Source organism: Passer montanus, unplaced genomic scaffold (assembly GCF_014805655.1).
Source record: "Passer montanus isolate IOZ18808 unplaced genomic scaffold, ASM1480565v1 scaffold74, whole genome shotgun sequence".
Taxonomy (NCBI): Eukaryota; Metazoa; Chordata; class Aves; order Passeriformes; family Passeridae; genus Passer; species Passer montanus.
This window is the reverse complement of record NW_024372592.1, coordinates 2,311,903-2,336,681: the sequence shown is the minus strand read 5'-3', so window position 1 is coordinate 2,336,681 and position 24,779 is coordinate 2,311,903. Positions and strand designations below refer to the sequence as shown.

Genomic DNA, 24,779 nt, shown 5'->3' with positions numbered 1-24,779 from the left:
GCTGGGGAAGGAGCGAGGAGTGCAGAAGATGCCCTGTGCTGGCTCTTGCTTTGTAACCACACAGAAAAAGGGCTCGTGCTGTGTCACACAAGAGAGACACCTCCACGGTACCTGCAAGTGTGACATGGTGTAGCTCTGCCAGTGTCACTCTGTGCCCAAGAAAAGTCCTTACTTTGGAGAATGGAGATCCTTGCAGATGTGCCTAGATTGTCTCCAAGACCTCAAAGTTTGTTCTTGCATGAAGATCCAGCTCCTTGGAGGTGGAATGCTGGGTCACCTTGCCATTTCCCAGGCAAGATGTTTGTGACTATCAAACCTTTGAGCTTTCACATTTTAGAGCAAATGCTTTATATTGTGAGAATTTACTTTTTTGAGAAATCACACAAAGCCCACACTGACTACTTGATTACTTTGCTCTTCTGATGACCACAAGGTTTGATGCAACATTTTGACATACTCAGAGCTGTATTTATGCCTTCCTTTGGGTGACCTAGAGCTACACAGAGCAGCTCAGATTTTTAACATGCTTTCTAGTTGAGGGCATGTATTTATTATGGTACAACAAATGAATGATTAATAGTTGCCATAGTGATAATGAGAACTTGAAGTCTTTGAGCACTACAGAGTCAGATTCAAGCCTTGGCACATCTTTGCTGCAAAGCATTCATGGCAGGGTCTTGAAAATGGAGGCTCAGGAGCCAGCATCACTTAGTAACACTTACATCTTAAGGACAAAAATATTAAAAAAGTACAATATGCTTATTGAGAAATGCAAAAAAAAAAAAAAAAAAAAAACCAAACAAAAACCCAAACAAACAAAAAGAAAGTGGAAAAGACTCAGTTCAGGTTTTTTATTGTAGGCATTAAGTATTTTCACAGAATCTTCTTTTTTCTATGTTTTTAAAATTCCATTGAAAGCTGTTGCTTTTTACTATTAACCTTCCCTATCTTCTTTCCCCTGGCACAACTTTGCTTACTGAAATGTTACATGGACAAAATCTCTGCTTTCCAAGATCCTGCCAAAGCTTCTCTTTAATTCTAGGAATACAGTAATTTCTCCATAAATTTACTCACCAGCCACCAATAAGAAGTTTTTTCAGGGATACAGATTTTCTCCCACTATTATCTCTTGATATTCTGTGAAGGAAAATGGCATTCAGGCGTCCATGGGACACTGAGGTATGTGAGGAGCTGCTGAAGATTACAGCTGTTTGTTCAAGCTCAGGCTGGCACAAAGCCCTGTGTATTGAGCAGCTTGTGCTGCACAGTGCAGGGGCCAAAGAGGAGCTTGTTAGTGATGGCAGCTCGTGAAGTTAACCCTGGTGATGTGTCCTGGAAGTCTCAAAGTGCTTCTCTAAAAATGGCAATGCAGGAGGAGCTTTGGCTTGGTTATCCTCCACTGGATCCTGTCACCTTTGCTGCAACATTTACCCTGGAATGAAGGATCACCAGAAGTATAGATAAAACTCTGAGGGTCAGTGTGGCACAGCCCTTTGATTCTACAGGCTGTCTTCTGAAATCATCTCCAAATCAGACTTTCATAACCCACAGGGAAAAACAGAGAGCAAACTTAGTGGCCATTAACTACTACAATAATAATGAGAAGGAAGGATTCTGAAACCACTACAAGAACTAATTAAATGAGAGGGAAGGATTCTGAAACCACTGAGACACACATTGGCTTCTGGTACACCGAGAAATTCCAGCTGAGTATCTGCAAGATGAGTCAAATGGTATATTCAGGAGATCAGACAAAGAGCAAAGCAGGAGTTATTGTGCCAAGCTAAAGAACATACACAATCTTATTTGACATCAGTATGCTGACATTGCCCTCTGAGACGAAGTAAAAGTGGTGAGAAACCTTCTCCTTGTGTTACTTCTGCATCCCTCCACTCTCCTTGGGGCTTTTCCAGCTCTGAAGCATCAGGATTCTATATTGTAAAATTGAGGTAAAATTGTTTTCCTTGCTTACTCAGGCTATGGTTTTGGGAATGTGAAGTTGCTGTCAGGTCTTTGGAGTATTGAAGTCTTGAAGACACATTCTGTGCCTGGGGATACCAGCCAGTCCTCACCTCAACAGCAGTAAATTAGAGAAAAAAGAATTACATGCAATGGGATAATTGAGGGACAACAAAGAGAAGTAATTTTGGTGTTACCAGCAAGAAGCAAAGCATTAATTATTAGCCAGTACTGCTCTGCATGCAGATGCAGAGTGGAGATTCAGTGCCAGCAGATATCTCCCATCAACTGACACAGGCATCAGGCACCCAAACAGCTTCAAGATGTGTGAGTCTCTGTCACCAGGTATTGCCATACACCTGCCTTTACTTAGCCAAAAGTCTGAGGGTTGCCCCAGTACTGGCACAGCCTCAGTCACTGTGACCTCATGAGACCCACGTGTGTAGAATCCAGATCTACAGCCCACGTGTGCTGCACAGGTGGATTGCGATGTTGTCTTTGCCACGTGAGGTGGTCTTGTGCTCTGCCATTCTAGTTAGTCCCTCAGACAGGCAGGAATGGATGTTTGTAGTGGTAAAATGTTGTATGTGAGAGAATTGTCCTCTAATGATGGGTTTCTCCCAAACCAACATTTGGTAACTCACAGTTCCCTTGGGTTGGACACAGCATGCAGCCCAACCTGCTGTAGCTCAACTTCATCTGCAGCCACAGTGGGTCAAGGCTGGATATTGGGAAAAATGTCTTCACTGAAAGAGTGGTTAAACACTGGAACAGGTTTTTTGGGGAAATGGTGAAATCACCATCCCTGGATGTGTTTGAAAACTGAGTAGTTATGTCCCTTCACAGTATGTTTTGGTGGGCATGGTGGTATTCAGTTGAAGGTTGGACTTGACAATCTTGGAGGTCTTTTCCCACCTTAATGATTCTATGACTGTATGAAAATAATCCTGACACACATAAAGAAAAAGTGTGCATGCTATTCCTGAGCTGTAAAATTTTTCAAAAAAGGGCAAAATGACCGCTTCAGTGAGAAGGTTTTTGAACAAATTATTGTTCAATTAGCACAACTTGATTTATTGCTGGCTGAACCCTCAAACAGCCTGTAATTACAGACCCACAACTGCAAAGTAGAAAGATTATGAAGGTTAAACATATCAAGTCTTTGCATGAGAAGGAAGTGATCAATGAGAAAAAAAAAAGGAGAGTTAATGAGAGATAAAAGGATTCAGGAGTGTGGCAGATCAGTTTGTGCTAGGACGCTCTGTAATGAAAGAAGACAGCTTGGCAAATGAAAGCAGAAAACCTTGATTTTGCTCAGAGTGCCATTAGAAACTTAGATGTAGTCTTCACAAATAAATCTCATTTTAAGGGCTAGTGCTCTTTCTTTTCTTTCCCAAATTTACCTGCTGTGTTAATGCAGTGTCCTCTCACATTTGTTGTTGAAAATTAATTACTTGAGTAATAAGGAGATACAAAAAAGACTCTTCAAATAGGTTATAAAAGGCGTTGTTTGTGCTGAAGGGAAGTTGCCCACTGCATTTTAAGTTTGCAGCATGAATAAATCTCTTTGTGTTCTCGTTTCAGTGCTTTCTCCCACACTGTGTCCCACCGTTGTGCCTAGAAGGGATAGACAAATGTAGTCTTTTGGGCTGGCTAGCCTTGTCCCAGAAGGATTCCTCTTAAAGACCATTTTCTGCTCTTTGCAATCTTAAATCCCATGGGAGAAGAAACTTCCCATGCTGCCTCAGAGGCAGGCTTGCCCTCTGTTACATTTCACTTTAAGGAAATATTTTCCTGATCTTCAGCCTTTATGTCTCACTCGCTTAATTCCTTCCCAGTGCACCTAGTTAGATTCCATTGTACAATTCTAAATAATTAATCACCTCCTTCATTCATTTCAAACACTTGTTGAATACAGAGCAGAGACCAAGGATTCCTCATAGAAAGAAAAGAGGGAACTAGATGAGAAAGAAATGGGAACTAGATGAGAGAGGACCAGTTGAGAGGCAAGGAATGGAGAAAGAACAGTGCTCCAAGCATAAAATCCAAACTTCTGGTAAAAGGGATACAGGAGAGCTGCAGTGCCCCGTGGCTGATTCATGCTGCTTACTTTTGCATATTAATTTGGGAAGTCATAACACAGTTCCTCCTGGGGTCAGCTCAGAAGAAGGTGCTTTTGATGCCTGTCAGTCTGAAAGAGAAGCAGTGCACTTCCCAGGCATGGCTGGGTGAGAGAACATGAAATATGGGCAGTACCCAGTGCACCATGAACAAAAACCCTGCAGCCATCTGGGTGCCCAAAAAGCCTTCAGCAGGTGAAAGCTGCCCAGGTGGAGGCAGTCCTGCATGTGTGCAGAAGCAGAACTCAGGATAACTTCCAGCACACTGATGGTAATGCTCCTCACAAACCTGCTTTCCCAAGGACATGAGTGAATTTTGCTGTACAAAATCCAGTTTAAAGGGTTGTGTTTTGGTGGTAGGTTTTTGTTGTTGTTGTTTATTTGTTGTTGTTGTTGTTGTTTTCAGGTTTTTTGTTGTTGTTTTACTATTATTATTTCCTTATACCTTGAAAGCTGAAGATCACAAATTTCTAGGCAAGCCCTGAAGTGCATTCTTAGGGCACACAGGCTCCTTATCTGCAGAAGAACTGTCCCAGATCACTGTGTCCATTCCAGCCAGGATGCTAAAGCCATGTCTCTGCACCAGGATCCCTTCCTCACCCTCCTTCAGCAGAGAACAAGAATTTTCTTCCAGTGCCCAGGGAGGTGGTGGACGCACTATCCCTGGATGTGTTTAAAAAAAGATTGGATGCGGCACTCAGTGCCATGGTTTAGTTGAGGTGTTGGGGCATGGGTTGAACTTGATGTTCTTGAAGGTCTCCCCAGTCTAGTGATTCTGTGAATTCTGTAATCGGTCAGGCTGAGTCTGCCATACATGTGGTGATACCTCTCTGCCATTCTCAGTGTACAGGGATGCTCAAACAACCAAGAACCTCAGTAAACTGAGCCCCAGGGCTGGCCACACTAAAGCTGTAATGTATCAGCAGGCATTTTGGCACTGATCCCCCAGGCTGACTCCATAGCCCTGGGACTGGAGGTAGCAACATTTCTGTTCTTTGATAAAGTGAAGAGCGAGGAGGGAGATGGCCAACAGTTAACAGAACACAGTAAGGCTAAAGGAGCTAAAGAAAATGAGTCTGGAGGAGAAGGGGGAACTCTGAACCCTTGTATTAATCCTGTTTGCCCTCCATGCAAAGCCAGGTTGGTGTTGTTTCTGTGAGTTGTGAACTTTTTATTTATTCACAGCTGGGAACGTGACCTCTCATCCCGGAGCTCTGTTCCACCAGGAGTGAATTTATGGCTGGCATATGTTCCTGCAGGAGGCGCAGGAGGTGATTTATGGCAAAGAAATTACATTCTGACCCAGTGACAAGCCATTTTGCTGAGATGTTGAAGACATAAACAGTCAGGCTGTGGCACAATCGTGGATACAATTTCAGTAATCATGGTAGCACTTACACTTGCCCAGCCCACCCCCAGCCCCACTGCTGGTGTTCAGAAGTTGGCTGAAGCTGTAACTCTTACAGGAAGCAGGAACACTAAAAGGGAGATACATGGGCTGGGATGGGACTGTGCTAGGCTTTTCTTTATATTGGGAATTATATTTTGGCATAAAGGAAAGCTGTCTAGTAAGCAAGCATTCCCAGTCAGGCAGAGGGTACTTGGAAGGGGACAGGCAAGAGGGACATCTCACATGGGAATTTGTGATAGTATTAACTGTGTAAGGCCCATGAAGATGACCATGGGATCCACTGGCTTGGCAAATGGTGTTTACAAAAAAAAGAAAGTGAACTGACAGCACATCTGCCTACACCACCCAATTTTCTAGGCTTGTATGACCATTGTTTGGGACAGGAACCTGGGATGTGGGAAGGGGAGGAGAAAGAGTCCTCCATGACCTCTCTGTCTCCCTGTGCCTATGCTGGCCACGGACTTTGCACCTTTCTAGCCAGCATGTTCTCAGTCCCTGGCTGAGTGGTGCTGTTACTATTTCCCCTTTCCTCACCCATATGTTTGCTAGAAACCTGAGGTTTGCTGAGGGTGTATGGTGAATTGCAAAAAAAAATCTGGGGTCAGGACAGGAGAGCGGGAGGCCCAAAACCTCGTGTCACAAGTTGTGTTCATGCCTGCAGAAGGGAAGAATGTTTTTAGCTGACTGCAGCAGACTGACACTGGCTGGCCAGGGAATGGGGTGGGTGGCTGCATTGCTGTCACTTGCGAGTGACAGGATCCTTGACAAGGATCTTGGCCATCCTGGCAGTGCTGCAGACACAGCTCTGTCACTATTGTGGGCATGCATAAGCACTCATGGGGATTTGGATCAGTGAAACATTGCCTGAATGTGCTTCACAGTAGGGTGGTGAGCAGATATCCCAGTTCTGATGCCCAGGGGTGCTCAGAATGGGCTGTGTGACTAGTTATGTGTGCCTGCTAGAAAACTACCTGTTTCCTTTATTGGCACCTCCTGGAATTTCCTTGTTTTTATTTTATTTTCATTTTAAAGTAAAGGGAGAGGGGAATGGCATCATAATGTGCTGCCTGTCTCCTCAGCCTCACCTTAGATTCACTCACATGTAGAAGGAGAAATGCAACCAAAGGCAAGTTCAACATTCATATTTCACACCACTGCATGTCCCATCATGTGAAATTTGCAGATGACAAAAAATTTATGAGGGCTAATCAAGGATGAGGCTGTCATTCAGAGCAAGCTCAGCAGGCTGGAGGAGAGGACCATCAGGAAATGTGTGAAATTCAAGAAGGACAAAGGCAGAGACCCACACCCAGCTGTCACCTGCCAGCAAAGGCTGAGGGAGCTGGGCTTGTTCAGCCTGGAGCAGGGACAGCTTGTGGGGACCTAAGAGTGGCACACTGCCCTGGAGTCTTTGGGGAACTTCTCAAGAAGATTTAGCAGGGCTTTTTGCAATGGCATCTGGCAGGTGTGAGAGAAAAGGGCATGAGTTGCAACACTAGAGGGATCAGGAAAGATACCTTCACCATGAGGATGGTCAAGTAGAGCAACATTGCCCAATGAGTCTGTGAAGTTTTCTGCTTTTTATTTTATTATTCTTTTGAACAGGAGGATACACGGCCTGGGGATATGGGATGCTAAAGCATGATTACACCAGGATCAGAGACTCAAGTATCACTAATTATGTGATACTTTTGCAACATCCACAAGAAATATAAGTGATCATTTCCTAGGGATCCTCAAGGCCAAAAGCTGAATAGGATGAAACTAATGCCAGAGGTGCTCCATAGATCACGTAAGTACAAGTCCTCAGGGGTCTGGCTTTCCTGTCAGAGGGATATTCTGCATACATCTATCCCCTAAAAAGCAGTTCCAGTGCAGCTGGTGTTTTTATTGGTATGGTACAATTCCCACTTAGGGCCTATGGGACATCACCTGGGGCTCATTTGTTAACAATAGGATTCACAGAATTTCACCTTCAGCTGTCTACAAATTAGACCCCTAGAGCTCAATTTTTCTTTAATAAATGCAGGAATCAATGCCATTTGAGTTGCCCTGGAGTATCCAACATGGCCCAGGTTTAGGAAAGTGAATATAGGCCTTAAAGTGGGATTCAGCTCACAGATCCATTCTTCTAAGCTTAGGGATCCTTAGCTGAGTATCTGGATGCACCAGACTCCTACACTTGTAGTGTTTAGAGCCCTTGAAACAGCCTAGGAGAGCTGGAGGTCATAAATGCCCTATTCATCCTGCATCATGTCTGCAAGCCCTTGGAATCACCGAATTGTTTTGGTTGGAAAAGACCTTTAAGATCATCGAGTACAGCCATCAACCCACCACTGTCCTTTGCAGGGGCTGCAGTTAAACAGTCAGCAGGGTATCCTTGGGCACTGGGGGCACTACTTGGAGTCTCTACTGAGAAAACTCCCTTTTGCTCCTGTTATCTCTTTCAGTCACTGGAAAGTCAGCAGCACCTCCAGACAGGTCCCTCAATGCCTGGTCTTTAGCACACTGCTTCATGAGGGAAAAATGCAGGATGCATTTTGTTACCCTGACTGGTGGAGATGGCTACAGGGTAAAGCAGCAGCTTGTGTCTGCTGGGCTGAGGATCCTGAGCAGATGCATTGGTATCTCAGCATTTGGTATCTCAACAGCTCTGTGGCCTGTGTCAAAGACACCTCTGTGGGATCACCATGGCCTGAAACAGCTCCTGTGCTGTTGCACTGATCAGTACAGCACCTTCCTCTGTTACTGCTGCTGCAGTAACAGGTCTGTTTAGTTAAGGTTTCTTCTGATTCCCAAATCAATTCTCTTCTCTAATAGGCCCCAGGTATCCTCAGGTGCCACTGACTCTTCTCTGCTGCCTCCTTCAAAGCCACAGGGCTTGGACACGCATGTGCACCAATGAAAGCAGCTGTGTCTGTTCAGAGGAGGATGGTGAATGAAAGGGTATTTTACCTTCACACATGCCCCCTATTGATCTTTAAATAATATATCACATATAAACAAACATTCACTGCCCTGTGCTTCTACACTAAATTGACAGCTCTATCTGGGTGAAGAGGCAGGACTCAACTACTAAGATTTCTTTAGGTGTATTTATTTTATTGTTCAATTTAGGCTTTTGGAGATGGGAAAACTTCTAGTTATGCTGCAGAAAGAGAGGTAATGTCTAAAATTCTCCTCTTTCACACACCTAGATGCCAGAGGAAGGATAAAAGGGTTTCTGGTTTAACTCTGTAAGAGTCTGCTTAGCTACCATTTTGTTAAAGATGTGGTAGCCCCAGGTGGCTGGGGCTGAGAGTAGGACAGAGAGCTCTGATGCATTGACATGGATCCTTAGGCATATTTGAGCACACCAGCAGAATCCCAGATGGGATGGGAAATGTGACATTCCCATGTACTGATAAAAGACAGGAAGGATGGCCCAGCCCATGGTTGGCTAGTTTGACATTAATTTGGCAAAAGAATGGACATATTGATATGGGTATAAACACATTAAAGATGAGGTAAACAATTAATGCCAATCAACATGTTTTTTAAGGAGGAAGGGTTGTCAAACTGGATTTCATTCTTTGATGTGATTGTAGGTTTTGGCCGATAAAAGTAATTGCAAAGATGGAATATATTCTGACTTTTGTATGTTTGACAGCACAACAGATTCTGATTTAAAAATTAGCATTCTACCCTATCAATACAAGGCACATAAAATGGATTAAGAATGGGCTGACATGTCAACAAAGAAGCTGTCAAAGGAGACTCGCTGTAGGAGAGTGGGTTTTTTTAGAGGGGGTCTGAATGCTATTGAATATTTTCAATAATGACTTGGAAGTAAATATCAAAACTGCTGATAACATTGGAAACTGTTGGAGGGGACTAGGAGTTACACAAAAATGCTCTCAGTGTGGTTGTAAGGAAGCTTTCAAGTGGAAGAACAAGCAAGCAGACCACACACACAGGAACCTGGAGCTCCATGCATCCCAGAGGGATTTCAGCATCCTAAAGGAGCAGTCCCAAATAATTCTGCTAATGTGGTGTTTTGTGGCTTTTGCATGTTATTTTTGGAGGGGCTGATGCTATCCCTGGCTGTGTCATTCAGAGGAGTAGAGTAGGGATGAAATTTTAAATTTCTGCATGTGGAACCACTTGATGTTGAAATGGCATATCTGGCTCTGGTAACCCAAATTTAGAAAGAATGTTGGGGAAAAAAGAAAAAGTCACAGAAATAAAGCACACAAATTATTGAGGGACTAAAAAACCACTATTGTGTGTGGATGCTTCCAGAGTATGATATATTTATTTTATGAACAAGGGATGAAAAGCAACTTGAGAGCTGCTTATGAGTGCCTTTGGGGGCAAATGGCAGATGCAGAAGGGCTCTTTAATGTAGCAGAACTGAGCAAAGCCAAAACCTACAGGGAAAACATCTGCAGAAGCAAGGGCAGGGATTCAGTAGATCATGCACCTCTGGGGAGTGGTGGACTTTACCCCAGCGCCCAGTGCCTTCAGACTAAGATTGAAATATTTTGGTTGTGTATTTGCTGACCAAACATGGGGTGAGGGAGAAGCTGTTGACCTGCATGTGAAAGCTGAGACTTGCTGGTTTACTGTTCCCCTCTAGCCAAGACTGAAAGCCATGGTGCAGTGAGGCTGACAGCTGAAGGGGCTGATGGACCCACCAGTTTCTTTCCTACAGGGCTTCATCTTTGCTCTTCCTCCTGCCTTTTTCCAAATTCCCTCCCTCCCTCCCTCCCCTCTGTGGTCTCCATCCTGAGGCTCGGGAGTGAAGCTACACAATGCTCAGAGCGAAGCTTCTCAGCTGCTGGTCGGAGGGACAGGAGACAATGCTGAAAATCTTGCCTGGTGTGTTCTCAGACAGGTTTTCAGAAGGGAAAACGCCAGAAAAACTTTGTGCCAGAAGTCAGCCCACCTTCCAAACTGACACTGTCTCCTTTTGCTGGCAACTCAGGAATTTATGCATGTCCTGTGAGCGAGATGTCCCCAGAGCAGCCGGGGAGGCTGGGACATCGCTCCCTGAAGTGCCATCTTGAGGAAACAAGTCTCTAAGATTCAAATGCTCCTTTGTTTATGAAATAAAGTCCACCAGACCTATTGCCAATTGTTTATGCTAAAGAGCACACTCCCATTAATGCTAATGGTTCTTTGGAGCATAAATCCTTGCTAATTGATATAGGAATGTATCCCAGAAGAGTTTACTTTACTGCTGATTTAGCTGATAGATATAAATGTGTGAGAGGGAAATATTAGCATTCATGTAAAACAATTAGGTTATCAACAGGGGCAAATGATTCAGAAAATGACTGCAACTTTCCAGTTCCCTTTAATGGAAAAAAAAAAAAGAAGAAAGTCTGCAAATGAGGAAAATCAGAGGGAATACAAATATGAGCTAATAATTGTGATTATTTAATATTTGTGTTACGTCAGCAGCCCTTGAAAACCAGGGCAGGGTTCCCCCCTGAGCTCTGTGCTGATGTGGGATGGACAGGACCATCCTGCTGCCCACCAAGACAAATCTACCCTGTGACCTCTCTGGTGGAGCAGTGCTTTTGGCTTACAAGGCTGATGCATCTGGCCACTGGATGTTGAGCTCAGTAATGTTTACTAAATATGCATGAATAGAAGGATACAAGCAGCAGATAGATTTCCACAATTTAATTTTTTTTTTCAGATAATATAATGGCATATGAAAAGTGAGGCAGTAATGCAGTTCAAAAGAAAAAAAGAAAGCAACCCCTCTCCCTCCCCTCCCCTCATTCTCCTGGATCTTTCTGCCAAAGGCTGACATTATTGAAGATTGATAAATACAAGAATTATGGCCATTTCCATAAAAATCAATTGTTTAAAATCTACAATTTTGTGGCAAATATACAGCCATTGAAGGAATAATTTTTATCAGTGTACTCAACAGTTTTACCTATTCAATTCCCATTTAATTAGTGGGTTTTGATGTGAAAATGTTTTTGGTTTTTTTTAAGAGAAGGCTCAATACAGGAAACGTACAGTAAGCCATGGATCTTCCCCAAAAAGATGCCTTGACCTCCAGGGTGGAATCTGTGGAATTTTGAGCATATGGGTTTTCATTTTTTAACTCTAAACCTATCTAGAATCAGGAGGAAAAAAAGTCATATACCAAAAAGTACAGTATTGTATTGTTTTATAGCATTTTCTCATTCACATATTTTAGCCATTTTTTGATTTTAGTACAAAACCAAACATGTTTGCTTCTTCAAATAGAGAAAGAGATCAAAATTTCTGTATCTTAGAATCTTTTGCTGCAAGTCACTGAATGGCAAGACTTTTTCTCCCCACAGATTTCAGTAAGCCTAATTTTCAAAGTCTCCATTATTAATGAAATATCAAGTGAATTAGTTAACATTTGCCTAGGCATGGTTAAAGACCATATACCCAGGAAGATTTCATATAACAAAAAGCGCCCAATCCTGGAAACATTTTTTTGTTCCATTTAATGCTCATAAAATTTTACAGACAACAGAATCCTTTCTTAAGCTTTATTTAAGAAATCGAATACTATTATAGTTCAATATATATAAGACACATCCAGTATTGTGTTCCTGATAGCAAGTGCATAGATTTTGTTAAGATATCATTTTTATATTTAAATTTTTTTTATTTGTTACTCAGTAGCACGTTTCATGATCACACGAAGGGATATTCCCAGTGATTTTACTAAGAGCATGAGAGAAAAAACAGAACACAGCAAAGTAGTGAAACTACAACAGAGATGAGGAACAAAAACGATCAGGCAAACTATCAGTACAGTCGATTCCTGATAAGTGAATAATCTGATTGCTTGGTCACAATGCTTTATTCACTTATCAGGAATGATTCACACTACATTTTGTTAAACTGTTTTCCTTAGCCTAATACCTAAGAGTCACACTGGGCAAAGGCACACACACTCTGGCAGGCTATTCTTTAATCAGCGAGTCTTGTGACAGTTTGGTAATTTCCCATGGCGATACACATATAGCTAACAAAGAGACATTTTGCTAACACTGCAAGGTGCCTTACATAATTGAAATTAAAAGCATGTGTTTAAGCAGGACAAACTGTTCAGCTGCATTGCTTTAAGGAACTCATTTTTCCCCCATTGTTGAAATTAAAAAAAAAAAAGAAGAAAGAAAGAAAACCCTGTATCTTTCAGCCCTGAGTATTTAAAAGAAACCTAACTGCAGTACAAGTCTTTTATTTTCAGTTGTATTTTTGGAAGAAAAGACCCTTCACAAGCTCTAGTTTCTTTCCTAAGACCAAGTTTGGAGGAAAAAAAGAGAAAAGAAAAAAAAATAAAACATCCACAGCAAGCTAAAAAAACCCAGAGAGCAATTCTGATTTATCCATCATGCAAGTCAAGACTTACTTAACTGAATCCACTGGTGTCAAAATTATCCAAATCGAGATCATAAATTCTAGAGGTGTCAAAGACCCAGGATATAGTCTGACCATCAGGTTCTGCTTTCCTGCCTGGGCTGTCTGCTACAGGCTCCTGTGGTTTTAGGTTAAACCTAGAGCTGCTTGGACCCCTGACCTCTGATAACAGACCCTGCGGGATGGCACTGGAGCTCACTGGGGGCTCCAGACTCATCACGTGTTTGCTTCTCGTGGAAACAGAAAAGTGAAAAAAAGGAAAAAAAAAGTCAGAAAAATAGATCGAGCAGTAACAACCAGGCCAACTCACAAGCCAGCAGAAAATTTCAAAAGTCTTCCAAACGCAGGAACCAACGTTGCTGCTGACACCACACGGATACACCCAGTGCGCCAGGACCTTTTGGACGGTATTGATGGGGCTGTGTGTGTGTGTGAGCCAAAGCCAGAGCGCCAGAAAGACCAGGGGAGAGGAGACAAGAGGGAGGAGTGTCGTTTGGGTCTCATAAGAGCACTTTTAAGTGGTCTTTGATTCCTGAGCATCACAGAAAGTGGGACAAAGGAAAGGGATGGGGGCGTATGGCTTGAATTCCAGAGAGCACTCACCAGTGCTTCTCTCTCCTCCTTGGGTTTGGTTTGGTTGGTTTTGTTTTGTGGTTTTTTTCTCCCCCCCTCTCCAAATTGTAAGGTTTGTATCTGTGATCAGAGGAGAGATTTTCTGTAAACCAGAACAACATAGATTTTTCTTTTGCAGCTTTTATTTCATCGTGGTAGACACCAGTTGGGGAAGAGCAGAGAGAATCTTGTGAGGAGGAAAAAATTATAGGAAAGGAAAGAATAAAAAAGCTAAGAGCCAAGTGTAAAAAATAATGAGAAAAAAAGTGCTATGGTATTTCTTTAGTCCCTTTTGAGATTTGTGTAATACTATCAGGCAATGCTGAGAAACTGCTTTGTAAGCCCACAGCAAAAATATCACCCATTGGAACAACAGGGGATCTTTTTTCCATAATTTATTTCTCCTTTTTTTAATTCTTTTTTTTTCTTCCACTGGCTTTAGTAGAAAGTCTTCCTGTGCTCACTTGGATTTTGTTATATTTTTTAAAGTATTATATGTACAACTGCACATAACAAGCTTGATCACCTGGTAAGATTTTGCAGGCTCTCCCAGCCCTAGTTAAGACATGATTAGTTTCTAGGGAGAGTTTGACTAACGCCATATGCCATCAGATTACTGTGCAGTTTGGAAAAAATCCGAAGGCTATATCCTCCTTTTCTTGAATGTTTCATATGCTTCTGCAATGTAGTGGCAGAGTAATTTTGTTTTAACAACTAGGAAGAAATGATCTCCATAATCCACATTTTCCAGACTGACTGAAATGCCCATCTTTTCAGGTGTCTTCTGTGTGTTTGTGTGCAGAAGGTTTTGCAGTTTGAAGGCTAACAAAAGCTACCTTCAATAGGACTTTGCAGGAAACTCATTTAAAATGCTTCCTGCTCCAAGAGATTATCCAAGTGATAAGGCATGACTAGGGGGAGGAAAAGAGAAAAAAAAAAAAAATCAAAGAAACCAGAACATGTCTAAAATGTACAAATCCTCTTTTGCCCCCCAATCAGCTATTCACTTAGGTGGAATCGACTGTATCTTTTGTACACAACCAACAAATAGAGAAAAAAAAAAAAACAGGCACGTGAAACAGTGAGGTGTGCAGATGTATTACCAACACAGAATGACCACCAACAATACAACACACAAAGTAGAGAGACAAGTATTAGGAAAATGGTTTAATATTGGAGACAGAAGCAAAAAACTGCATCACACAATAACATACGTTACAAAAATAAGTCTGACTGTTTCAACTACACGGTTATGTTCACAATGAGGACAGAAGAATCAGAAAAAACTCTGATCTAAACAGCAAAAAAGCAAACCCCTAACGTTTTAACTAATACATTTATCCACGCAAAGTGACCGAGTACTCCTAATTCTAATTACCTTATTGTGTAACTGCACGATACAGAATAAAAAGTGAAACTTACCGCTTTTGTTAAGACAAAATTCTAAACACTAGATATAAGCAAAGGGAAAAAAAGAAATCAAGCCAAAGTTTTGAATTCTCGAAACAAAACCAACTCTCTTTCTACCGTCCAGAAATCAAACTTGAAAATCAGTCATGATCGAGGGGGCCCACGAGAGTAAGCCACAAAAATTTCCATTTGTTTTTTAATCTCCAGTATAAAAAGTTCCACTGGTACAAAATGCATAAGTACAATCAAGTTGTAGAAATAGGAAAGCCTGCTTTTTTTTTTGCCTTTTTTTTGTTCTTTTTTTTTTTGGCTCAAATTCCATCAAACAACAAAATCCAAATGCATCAATAAAACAGAAACAATACTCAAATGGTCTTACAGTTTCCACTAGATTGCATTAACTTTGGCTTTTCTCAGACAATACTTAAAAACTAGTTTGTAATTCTAAACAAAATGATAGTATTATTAATCTACAAACAACAATTCCCACAGCACGAAAAAAACACAAATACATAGGTTTGTTTTTTTTTTCTTTTTGTATGACATTATCCAAAAAGGTAATGAAACTACAGGATATTTTTTTCCTTTTGTTAATTAGCACTTAAGATAATAAAAACAGAAACAGTAAAATGATTCCAGAGTAGCACAAGCCAAGGAACTGTAACCCCTATGGTGAAAGAAAGATGAACTTGTTACTCCTTTGAGGACTGCCATTTCATTGCAATTAGCTAATTTGTTTGATAAAACAACTAGTCTAGTCTTTTGATTAGAATTTTGTAAAGCAATTTCCCTTGTTTTACTTCCTCTCTTATTAGGCCCTTGCACCCTTGCAGCTTTTTCCTTTCATTATTTCGAAAGAGAACTGGTAGATAATTTGCCTCCCAGGAGGTGTACGTTTGGGTTTTTGGTTTGTATTTGAATTTTATTTTTGAATTTTTAATTTTTTTGGTTTTTTTCAGAGATGGACACTTTTCTAAGCAATGACTCATCTCAGTTGCCTGGAAGTACAGAAACATTCCTTGTCTCCCACTGCTAAGCCAATGTCCTGTGGAGTAATTCAGGGCAGCCTGATGCTGAGTTGCACCGCCCAAGGACCAGAGGCATCACCGCTCTAACCGGACTGGAAAACCCACAGGACACACCAGGGCATCTACAAAAGCTTTGGAAATTTAGACGGTGGGTACAATGAGAAAAATTAGTGAAACAGTCTCTAAACAGTCCAAATGATGATCTCATATTATATATATATATATATGTACATATATATAATATAACGTACGTGAGATGATACTTTGAATATGCACAATTGCTGCAAGTAGTACAAAATAGCCCTCAAAGGGTGTAGGAAGGCCCCAGCAGTAGTAAAAACGTGAGAAAAGTATAGATCATTTATTTATAAGTGCATGTGCTATAAGAAGGAAACTTTTTTTGCATCACTAGAGGCTAGTCCTTTCCATCCCAGGGCTCTACATAAAGAAGCATTTAAGTTGGGGATGAGAGACAAGAGTGCACCAGCTGATGTTGCTCATATAGGGCTTAGTTTTTAATTTTAGGTGGCTTCAGATATAACCAGATAGAACTAGGAGGTGGAAGAAGTTATGGCACTTTATGACCTGTAGCAGGTACTGCTGCTCACACACATTGGATTGGCAATGAATTTGCTGAACCGGTGGCAAAGAACCGAATTTGGTTGTTGGTCACTGTTTGTGCGGTAGGAACGCAACCCAATCAGACTTACAAGGCAGTGAAAAGGGCTACCAGCATCTCTTTTCTGGCTCCTTACAAAGAGCTTCCTCCAGCAAACACCCACATCAGTCACACAGATATTCCCATGGACCACGGGCACGAGTAAAGTTACTCCTCTCTGTACGAGTGTCTGCAGGAGTAAGCCAATATATTGCCGTGACAAATAATGGCAAATAACACCAAACATTACAGTGTATGTAAACTTTATCCATAAAAAGTAGTTTAACTGCAGTGCACACTGAATTTTCACCCAGGAAGATTTAGTGCATCTGATTTAAGCAAAAGTTCATTTATTTAAATTACAAAAATATTATTATTCTTTTTTTTTTTTAATTCCTCAAGGTTTTCAAATGGTGGATTGACCACTCCTGGTTGGGAGTGGCTCACACATAGATAATTAAAGAATTGTTTTCTTTTTCTTTTATTTTATTAATACTGAATAGCATATTCCAGCAGCATATTAAAAGCTCTTTAAGAAAAGACAAAATCCCCAAAATCTAAAAAGGAAAACCACAAGTTAATTACTGTTTTAAATAATTTTAGTTATAGATACAGAAGAAATTTAGACAGCAGTAAAATATTTTTGTCCTTCAGATCTGCCCTGTGCATTGTTCTGATTTCAACCATGTATTAAATAAACCACAAAAAACTAAGTATATATATATTTATAGATATAGATATATATATAAAAATAAACAGCAAAATGGTGAATGTATAAAAGGTATTAACACTCAAGACAGCTCTGGGTGGAAAGGGTTAAAAGTTCAAAACTTTCTCACCTTAGAGGTTTCCATACAATATGAAGAAAATACATAGTGAGGTTTGCTTTCACAGCATTGATGTGTGCAGAGTGGTTAAAAAAGTGAAACATGGGCACTTATACAATGTTTTACAAAAAACATCAAAGAGAAATAACAAACAATAACAATTTCAGGCAACAAGACCACAGGATAGCAAGTTAACAAACTTTTTAACCTCTTTTTTTCTTTAAATATTAGGGATTTATACAAAACACATAATAAAATACCCATGTTATCAAATTACTTCACACAAGAAACACACTGAAGCTCTAGGAAGAAAGTACCTTTGGAATTTGGCACTATAGTTTCACTGATTTTTTTTTCTTTAAAAGAAAAACTGATCACATTTTGCTGAACACAAACACACCTAAATTGTTCACAATAAAAAAATGACATCAATGCGTCACAAGCCAACACAAACTTATTCTGGAATATTTTTTCATTTTCACATGAAATTATTTTTTTTTAAGCAAACAACTTTTTTTTGTGTTTTTTTTGAATCTTCTTTTTGTTCTTGTTGTTCAAGTAAACCAATTTTAAACTTGTCTTTTTATAAACATAGAACACTTAAGACCATAAGACTCATGATGAAACCACAACTTAATTCACAGAAGCACCAACGTAACACATTTTACAGTAACCTTTCTTCTGTACATTGAAACAGTATAAAATATAGGTAATTTCATGTGCATTAAACCATGGATTGTCTAACTGTGAGTCAGTTCAGCAAAAGGTGACACAAGTAGGTAGCATTTGCCCTAAAACAGGGTAAATATTTTCTTATACTAATCTACAAAAAGTGGTTCTATATATATACTTTAATGAGAAAGTGAGCCACCTAAAATGGCCTTATCAAAAAACTTTACACTGCCTGAAAAATGTAAAAACTATTACAGACCTCTAGAGACTTAAAATCAGACAGTTTTATTTCTCAAACTGTTTTGGAAGTAGTCTGTTAGAAACCAACATTCTGTGCATCTGGACACATATTGCTATTGTCACCAGTGACCAGGCAGAATGCCAATCCCTGTATAATACTTTCAAGTCTGTTTTTTTTTTTATTTTTTTTTTTACGAAATGAAAAAAAAAACCAAAACCAAAAATCAACCAAGAAAAAAACCCAAAACAAAAAAACCCAAACAAAACGAAACAAAAACTCCAAGGAAAGAAGAAAACCAGAAAACAAAACTGAAATAAAGGAAAGAAAGAAAAAACATTTTGCCACAGGTTGTTTTTAAATCCTATCATTAATTTATCTAATAATAAATTTCAGTCTTGCATGAATGCAGCAATGTTTTTTCACATTGACTTCCCAGAATTCATAGCTAGATGAGGTCACATGCAAATTTCAAAGGTCAAACTAGGTCAGTAGGAGAACCAAATATGATGTGAGGTCAGAAAGACATCAGAAACAATGACGGGACGATGAAACTTTTTTTTTTTTGAGACGCCACAGGGACATGCTAGGCAAACGATGGGCTAACGGGCATGGAGATGTCTAGGGAAAAAACAAGGAAGAGGAAAAAAAGTTACACAGAATCTATGCAGCACAAACAAAATCACTTTTATGGGTGCAGGAGAAAACTAATGCAAATCTTTTATCAGTAGAGCCTACGAGCTGTTCACATAATTTGCATTAACTTACAATACTTGTCAACAAGAACACAATGGAACCCCAAACGAATCCATCTGAAAGGAGTCAGAGAGAATGGATTCCTCTTTGGGGAGAAAAGAGAGGAAAGAACCAGTTTCTACAAATGTAACAGAAAGGTACAGGGAGAGGGGTGGGGGAAAGGGTCAGACAACTGAACTTTAAACTAGGTAATGGAAACTACGAACAAAATAACCAGACAAATACAAACAAGAGGATAAAAGCATGAACTGCAAAGGGTGGAGGGTTCAACAGTGAAAAAGCGCCCATTCTTGGCACAATTACTCTAGAGACTACTTCAAAGGATCTAGCTAGCATAGAGAGCTGCTCTTTAGGTATCCAATAAGTTAACAATAGGCAATAAATAAATTCCATTATTTCTGAGGCAGTAAAAATTTTGTATAAAAATAGAAATGCTTTTTACAAATAAAATTTACAGGCCTGTGGCTTTCTTTTTTTTATTATTATTAAATTTATCTCTCAAGAAACATCAAGTATTGTCACTCATTTTATTTTATTTTTTTTATTTTAAACCCTGTAGCTTTAGAAACAGATCTCTAAATCTTTTTTACATTAATCCTTTCCAAAAAAACAAGAACTTAAAAAAAATGAAATATAAAGACGACCAGTGTAAAATCAGACTAATATATAACAATACGTTGATTTGAACCGAAAAAAAAATCAGATCTTCTCAAAAAACAAGTTGATGTAGTGGAAAGACTTATTTCAATTTTTGTTGCTAAATAAGTGCTTCAACTGGCATGAGGCCATTTGTTTAACCTATAAACTGCTGGTGCCACCCTGGTAAAATACGATCCATCCATAGAAAACAACTTTTATTGTGTGCTAATGGCACCAGGGTTCACAGAGTTAAATTGCACATTTTTTTGTGTCTGTGTGTGTGTGCTGTTTGGAATTTCAAGAAGTTTATTTTTGTTTCGAAAAGGAGATAAATTATGCTGCAAAACAAAATACAGTAACACAACTCAGTAATTACTTGGCGAGGAAATGGGAGCCAAGTGCAGTAAGGACAAGTGGGGAGATGGAAGTGGTAACTGTAAAAATAACTGTCCCTTGGTGAAGGTTGGCTCTATGTTCTTTCTTAACCCCCCTGCAGAGGACAGGTTTGCTCATGGGACTTACCCTAAGAAAGCTAAAATAAGAGCAGTAAGCATCTGGGGTTAAGATCAGTAAGGTTTGCTGTCATTTTTGGAGCGTTTCAGCTGAACCTTCAAGCGTTTCATGCCAATCTGAAAGCCGTTCATAGCCTGGATAGCAGCTTGTGCAGAGACCGGATTGTCATAGCTAACAAAACCTGCGGGACACAGAACACAGGCAGGAGAGAAAGTCAGCTCTAGGTTAGCACAAATGTCACAAGGCATTTTGTTAGAATTTCATGACTGCTATTTATTTGACACATTCACCTGGCTTTCAATTAGTTCTTTGATCACATTTCATATTCCATTTCCTCTCCTGTTTCCTTTTGCCTTCCTCTTTACTTACATATTTCTTTACTAGCTGGGATGCAGTTGGCCAATTTTGGTGCAATGCAGTTTCCATTTTGTTATTTATATACCTACCTTAGAGACTGAAGATATTTATTACTGTAATGCTTTTCAGTGTAGTATCTACATACCTCCCAGTCTATTAGGAAGTGCTATTTAGGCCAGTCTGCAAAAGGGAAGCCAAAACAGCAAGCCTGGTTCCAGAATCAACCCCCAAACTGCCTAAACCCACTGGCACACCTGAGTGTGAGTTCATGTGTGCTGTGGAACACTCATCTCCTTGGGCTCAGCTAGGACAGTTGCAATATTAATATTTTGTAATTTTACAGCTCCTTCCAGTTCAGGATCTCAGGGTACCTTAATGTGAGTTAATTTAGTCTCTTGGTCCCCAAAGGGGTATGCAAACATCAGAATTAAGCAGCATCATAAAGACAATGGTAGGGTTTGATGAGAACTCCAAGATCTGCTCCTCACATGTGAGCACTAACTAGGAGGATAATGCTTGCTTGGGTAATTCAGAATGGCTGGCCTGGCTCAGATTTCTTTTCCCTGGGAGACTGAAAATGTTCTGTTCATAATATATTCAAATCTCCCTGATTCTGGAAGCTCAAAGTTCATTTTCATATCTGGGCCTCCCACTTGTAATTGCAAAGCTCACCTAACTGCTGCTCTGCCTCAGCTTGGGCTAATTATTACTGCACTCAGCCTGCTGCTATGCATCTGCTTTGAAATGCTCCCTCATCTTTCCACTTGAATTTGCCTTAACATATATCCCTCACTCTCCTAAAGCAGGGATGCCACACACTTTTTCTTAACACATGGGCTTCTCAATGTCTCTCTTTCCTCAACCAGCTTCATTCATTTGTGCTTAGTGTCTGTGTACTTCTTGGATTCATAACCTCTTTTTACTTTAACCTATCCTTTTATGGCTCTTGCACTGCTGCTGTCTTCCAATTGCAGAGTCAGAGTGCTATTATGCTTTCCCCACTGCATAAAATCTTCCCCCCTTCTCAAGGTATCCTTGTCCAGCTGTTCTCCTTCATAGATCATCCCGTGGCTTCACCTTAAATCAGCTTCACCAAACTATTTAAGTGTCTGACAGCTCAGGCTATCTTCTGTTCCTTCCACTCAAAACCACCTCTCTGCAGACCTTCTCCTGGCCAAAGCCAATATGCTCTATCCATATTGTCCTGTGATTGATTATTTGTTATTTCCTTAAGGGATAATAAATGTTCTTCCATACTTTCCTTGGTTTTAGTAAATCTTGCCACCTCCTCACTTTCCCCCTGAGATCATTCCCTCTTAAATTTATTGCCAAATCCTGAGGAGCTTCATCACTCTCTTCCTTTCTTCCATTCCCCTATTTGGTTCTAGGAGATCATGTCTGTTCACATGACTCCAATCATTATCTTAGCTCTACATCCTGTGTCTCCCTCCATCAGCTCTTGGATTGCCTCAGGGATAGCAAAGGGAACTAGCAGGAGTTGGGAGGCAGCTGTAGCACTGTCCAGGCAGATGCTCCACAGCTGAGGTGTAGCTACTCCTACCTACCTTGACAATTCAGCATTTCCCTCTACAGCTTTCCCGACCTTCACTTTATTCTCTTAAGTGCATATTACTGCTATGAACTTATCATCACTGTTCCTTTTCTTCATACCTAGTTTTATCCACCTGGAAAGTAAGCAAGTGATCTAAACTAGTCACTTGGCATCTGTGGATGGTGAATGAAGAGAAGGAAGCACATTGCTGGCATCAGCCCCTATCATTCAATTCTTATTTGGACTCACAATTTGTCTCTCTACACAGAATGCAATACCTGCATTAGCTTGTTACGCTCACATCTTCTTCCTTATTGAGAACCTTCATTCATAAAGCTTACTGAGGAATCTGGAATTCCTTCCCTTTATTTGTATTTTTCTGATTGCACCCATTCATCACTTTTTGTCTGAATTTTAAACCATAGGTTATATGTAGTCGGAATGACATTTCTTATTAATTCTCAAAGTCCCTGTCATGACAATTCTGATTTTTGTTTTAGGTCTTTGGGTAGCTCTATAATCAGGATAAATAATTTTCACCATTCAAGTAACAATTTTGCTATAAGGCTGACTGCATTTCTGCATTGATGTAACTGGGTTCCCCCTCCTCTGCCTTACTTACATATCTCATTTTTCTTATTGTAACATTTATGAAAGGCAAGAGATAAGCTGGAAGAGTGAAACCCTTTGTCTGCTGAATCAAGTAAAGCCTGTGTAGCCTGTGAGAACTCATGGAAGAGCACTTCCAGGTGTAAACACACTGTCCTGTCATCCTCACCACCATTTAATCCTTTGAGCATTCATTTTGGGTTGGACAAGAAAAGAAAATATGCCTAAGTCCTTTTTCTGCACAGAAAAGAAATTTTTTGTTTTGTGAAGCAGTTTTACATAAAGATTCATCACTGTCTATCACTCATTCAGAATGAACCTTCCCATTTCTGCCAGACAGATTTGGACAATCTTTACACCTTTTGCATGTCCAGCCTGTTCTTATCTGTAATTTGACTTCCTCCTCCTTTGGGCAGGAGATTGGAAACTCCAGAGTAGGAAGCCCTAAGCACGTGCAAATTATTACAATTACAATTACTATTTCTAGGAGCAAAATGATCAAACCAGACCAACAAATAAAAAACCCAAACCCAAACTGTACCAAGCACAATGACCATTAATGATTCAGCAGAGAAATGGGTTCTTCAGTAGCACTATTGTCATAGTTTTGGGTGGGAGAACAGGGAAGAAAAAACCAAAAAACTTTTTGAAACACAAGTATCGGACCAAACCAAAAATTAGACAATTCTTGCTAATAAAGCTGAGGAGGTACATGATGACTATGCCACTACATTAAGCTAGCAGGACTAATTCTGACTTTGCCTGTGATTTGTAGCATCACCAAGTAGTCACACAATGAATCAGAAAACTCAGCTTCATCTGCCACTTTTGCTTTTTGTTTCTAAAGCAGAGCTCCCTCCCTGGTGGCAGAGTATCTGGGAAGGAAGACTGAGAAATGGAAATCAGTGAAAGCTGCCTAAAACCAAAGAGACACAGGATTCCTCCATCCGTTGGGTGTTGACACTTCCATTTTCCCTTAGAGAAGATAACTTTGGTGCATCACTAAGTTAGACAATTGTGTCCCACAAACCCAGGAAAATATGTAAGAAGGTAATCAAAGAGTAAAAGAAAATGCACAAAAAGCAAGTGTGGGAAACGATCTGATGAATTGAGCCACCTGCCCAAACTGATTTACATTCTTTCAGCAGTCACCACAATTGCTGCATTTTGATTAACATAGCTTGATTTGTGTTTTCATCAAGATTCCTGGAGACCTCAACAACGATTTTGTAAACCCCAACATACTAACAGAACTGGCTCTAGATCAATGGGGAGTCCATTTCAATTCCACTTTTCAAATTTGCAAGAGCCTCAGGGACTGCTTTAACCCATTGCAGACACAGGCTGGACTATACTGGTCTAGATATGAATAATTTTTTGTAAAGCCTAAACAGGTGAATGCTTCAAAAATGAACTGAAAAACTGTGGGAAAATGCAGAATGAATGTCACACTCTTTTTGTGAACTGAATCAACTTTCCGAGTGTACTGTCCATTCCTTTTTTGTCATATATACAGGTGCATTCCTTTACTCTGGGAAAGAATTGCCACTTTAAAGAAAATTCCAGTATTTTATATCAACACTTACAAAACTCATGTCTAAGAGATTCCTTTCTCCTTCTAAATCCTCACTGTGTATTGTGTAAGACCATAATTATTAACTCCAAAAGTTTACCACACACTGACATTCTCTGCTCCACTCCATCAAAGCACTGAACTGGTGCATCTCTGCTATTCCAAAGACATCAGCCCTCCTAATCAACTCTAAAACTATTTTTATACCAACACATCATCTCCTTCTCTGCTGTGATCTAATTTTCTGACAGCTCAAAGTATTCTCTGGGTAACTTGACACTGATCTGGTGAGGCTCTCTTCATCCCTGCCCTAAGGTAAGGGAGATGCCACCTTCCATAACACACTGGAAGCCACCCACACCAGCTAGAGCTGCACAGCTAGACATCAGCTGTCTGCAGAATATTCTGAACCACATGTACACACCATTCAGCCACTAATTG

At 40.2% G+C, this 24,779-nt stretch overlaps 1 protein-coding gene across 11 annotated transcripts in view; it reads right to left on the bottom strand.

Annotated features, from left to right (window-relative positions):
- Positions 1-11,986: 11,986 nt before the first annotated feature.
- Positions 11,987-24,779, bottom strand: part of CELF2 (CUGBP Elav-like family member 2) — a 547,089-nt gene continuing 534,296 nt past the window's right edge. For 8 of the 11 annotated variants that reach the window (XM_039730885.1, XM_039730881.1, XM_039730883.1 and 5 more), the window contains 2 exons: positions 20,257-20,428; positions 11,987-18,960 (listed from right to left, as the gene is read on the bottom strand). In XM_039730885.1, the coding sequence (XP_039586819.1) occupies positions 20,301-20,428 (128 nt within the window). In that variant the 3' untranslated portion in view covers positions 11,987-18,960; positions 20,257-20,300. The remainder of the gene's footprint in view (positions 18,961-20,256; positions 20,429-24,779) is intronic. The other 3 variants (XM_039730879.1, XM_039730878.1, XM_039730880.1) reach the window with 1 other exon arrangement.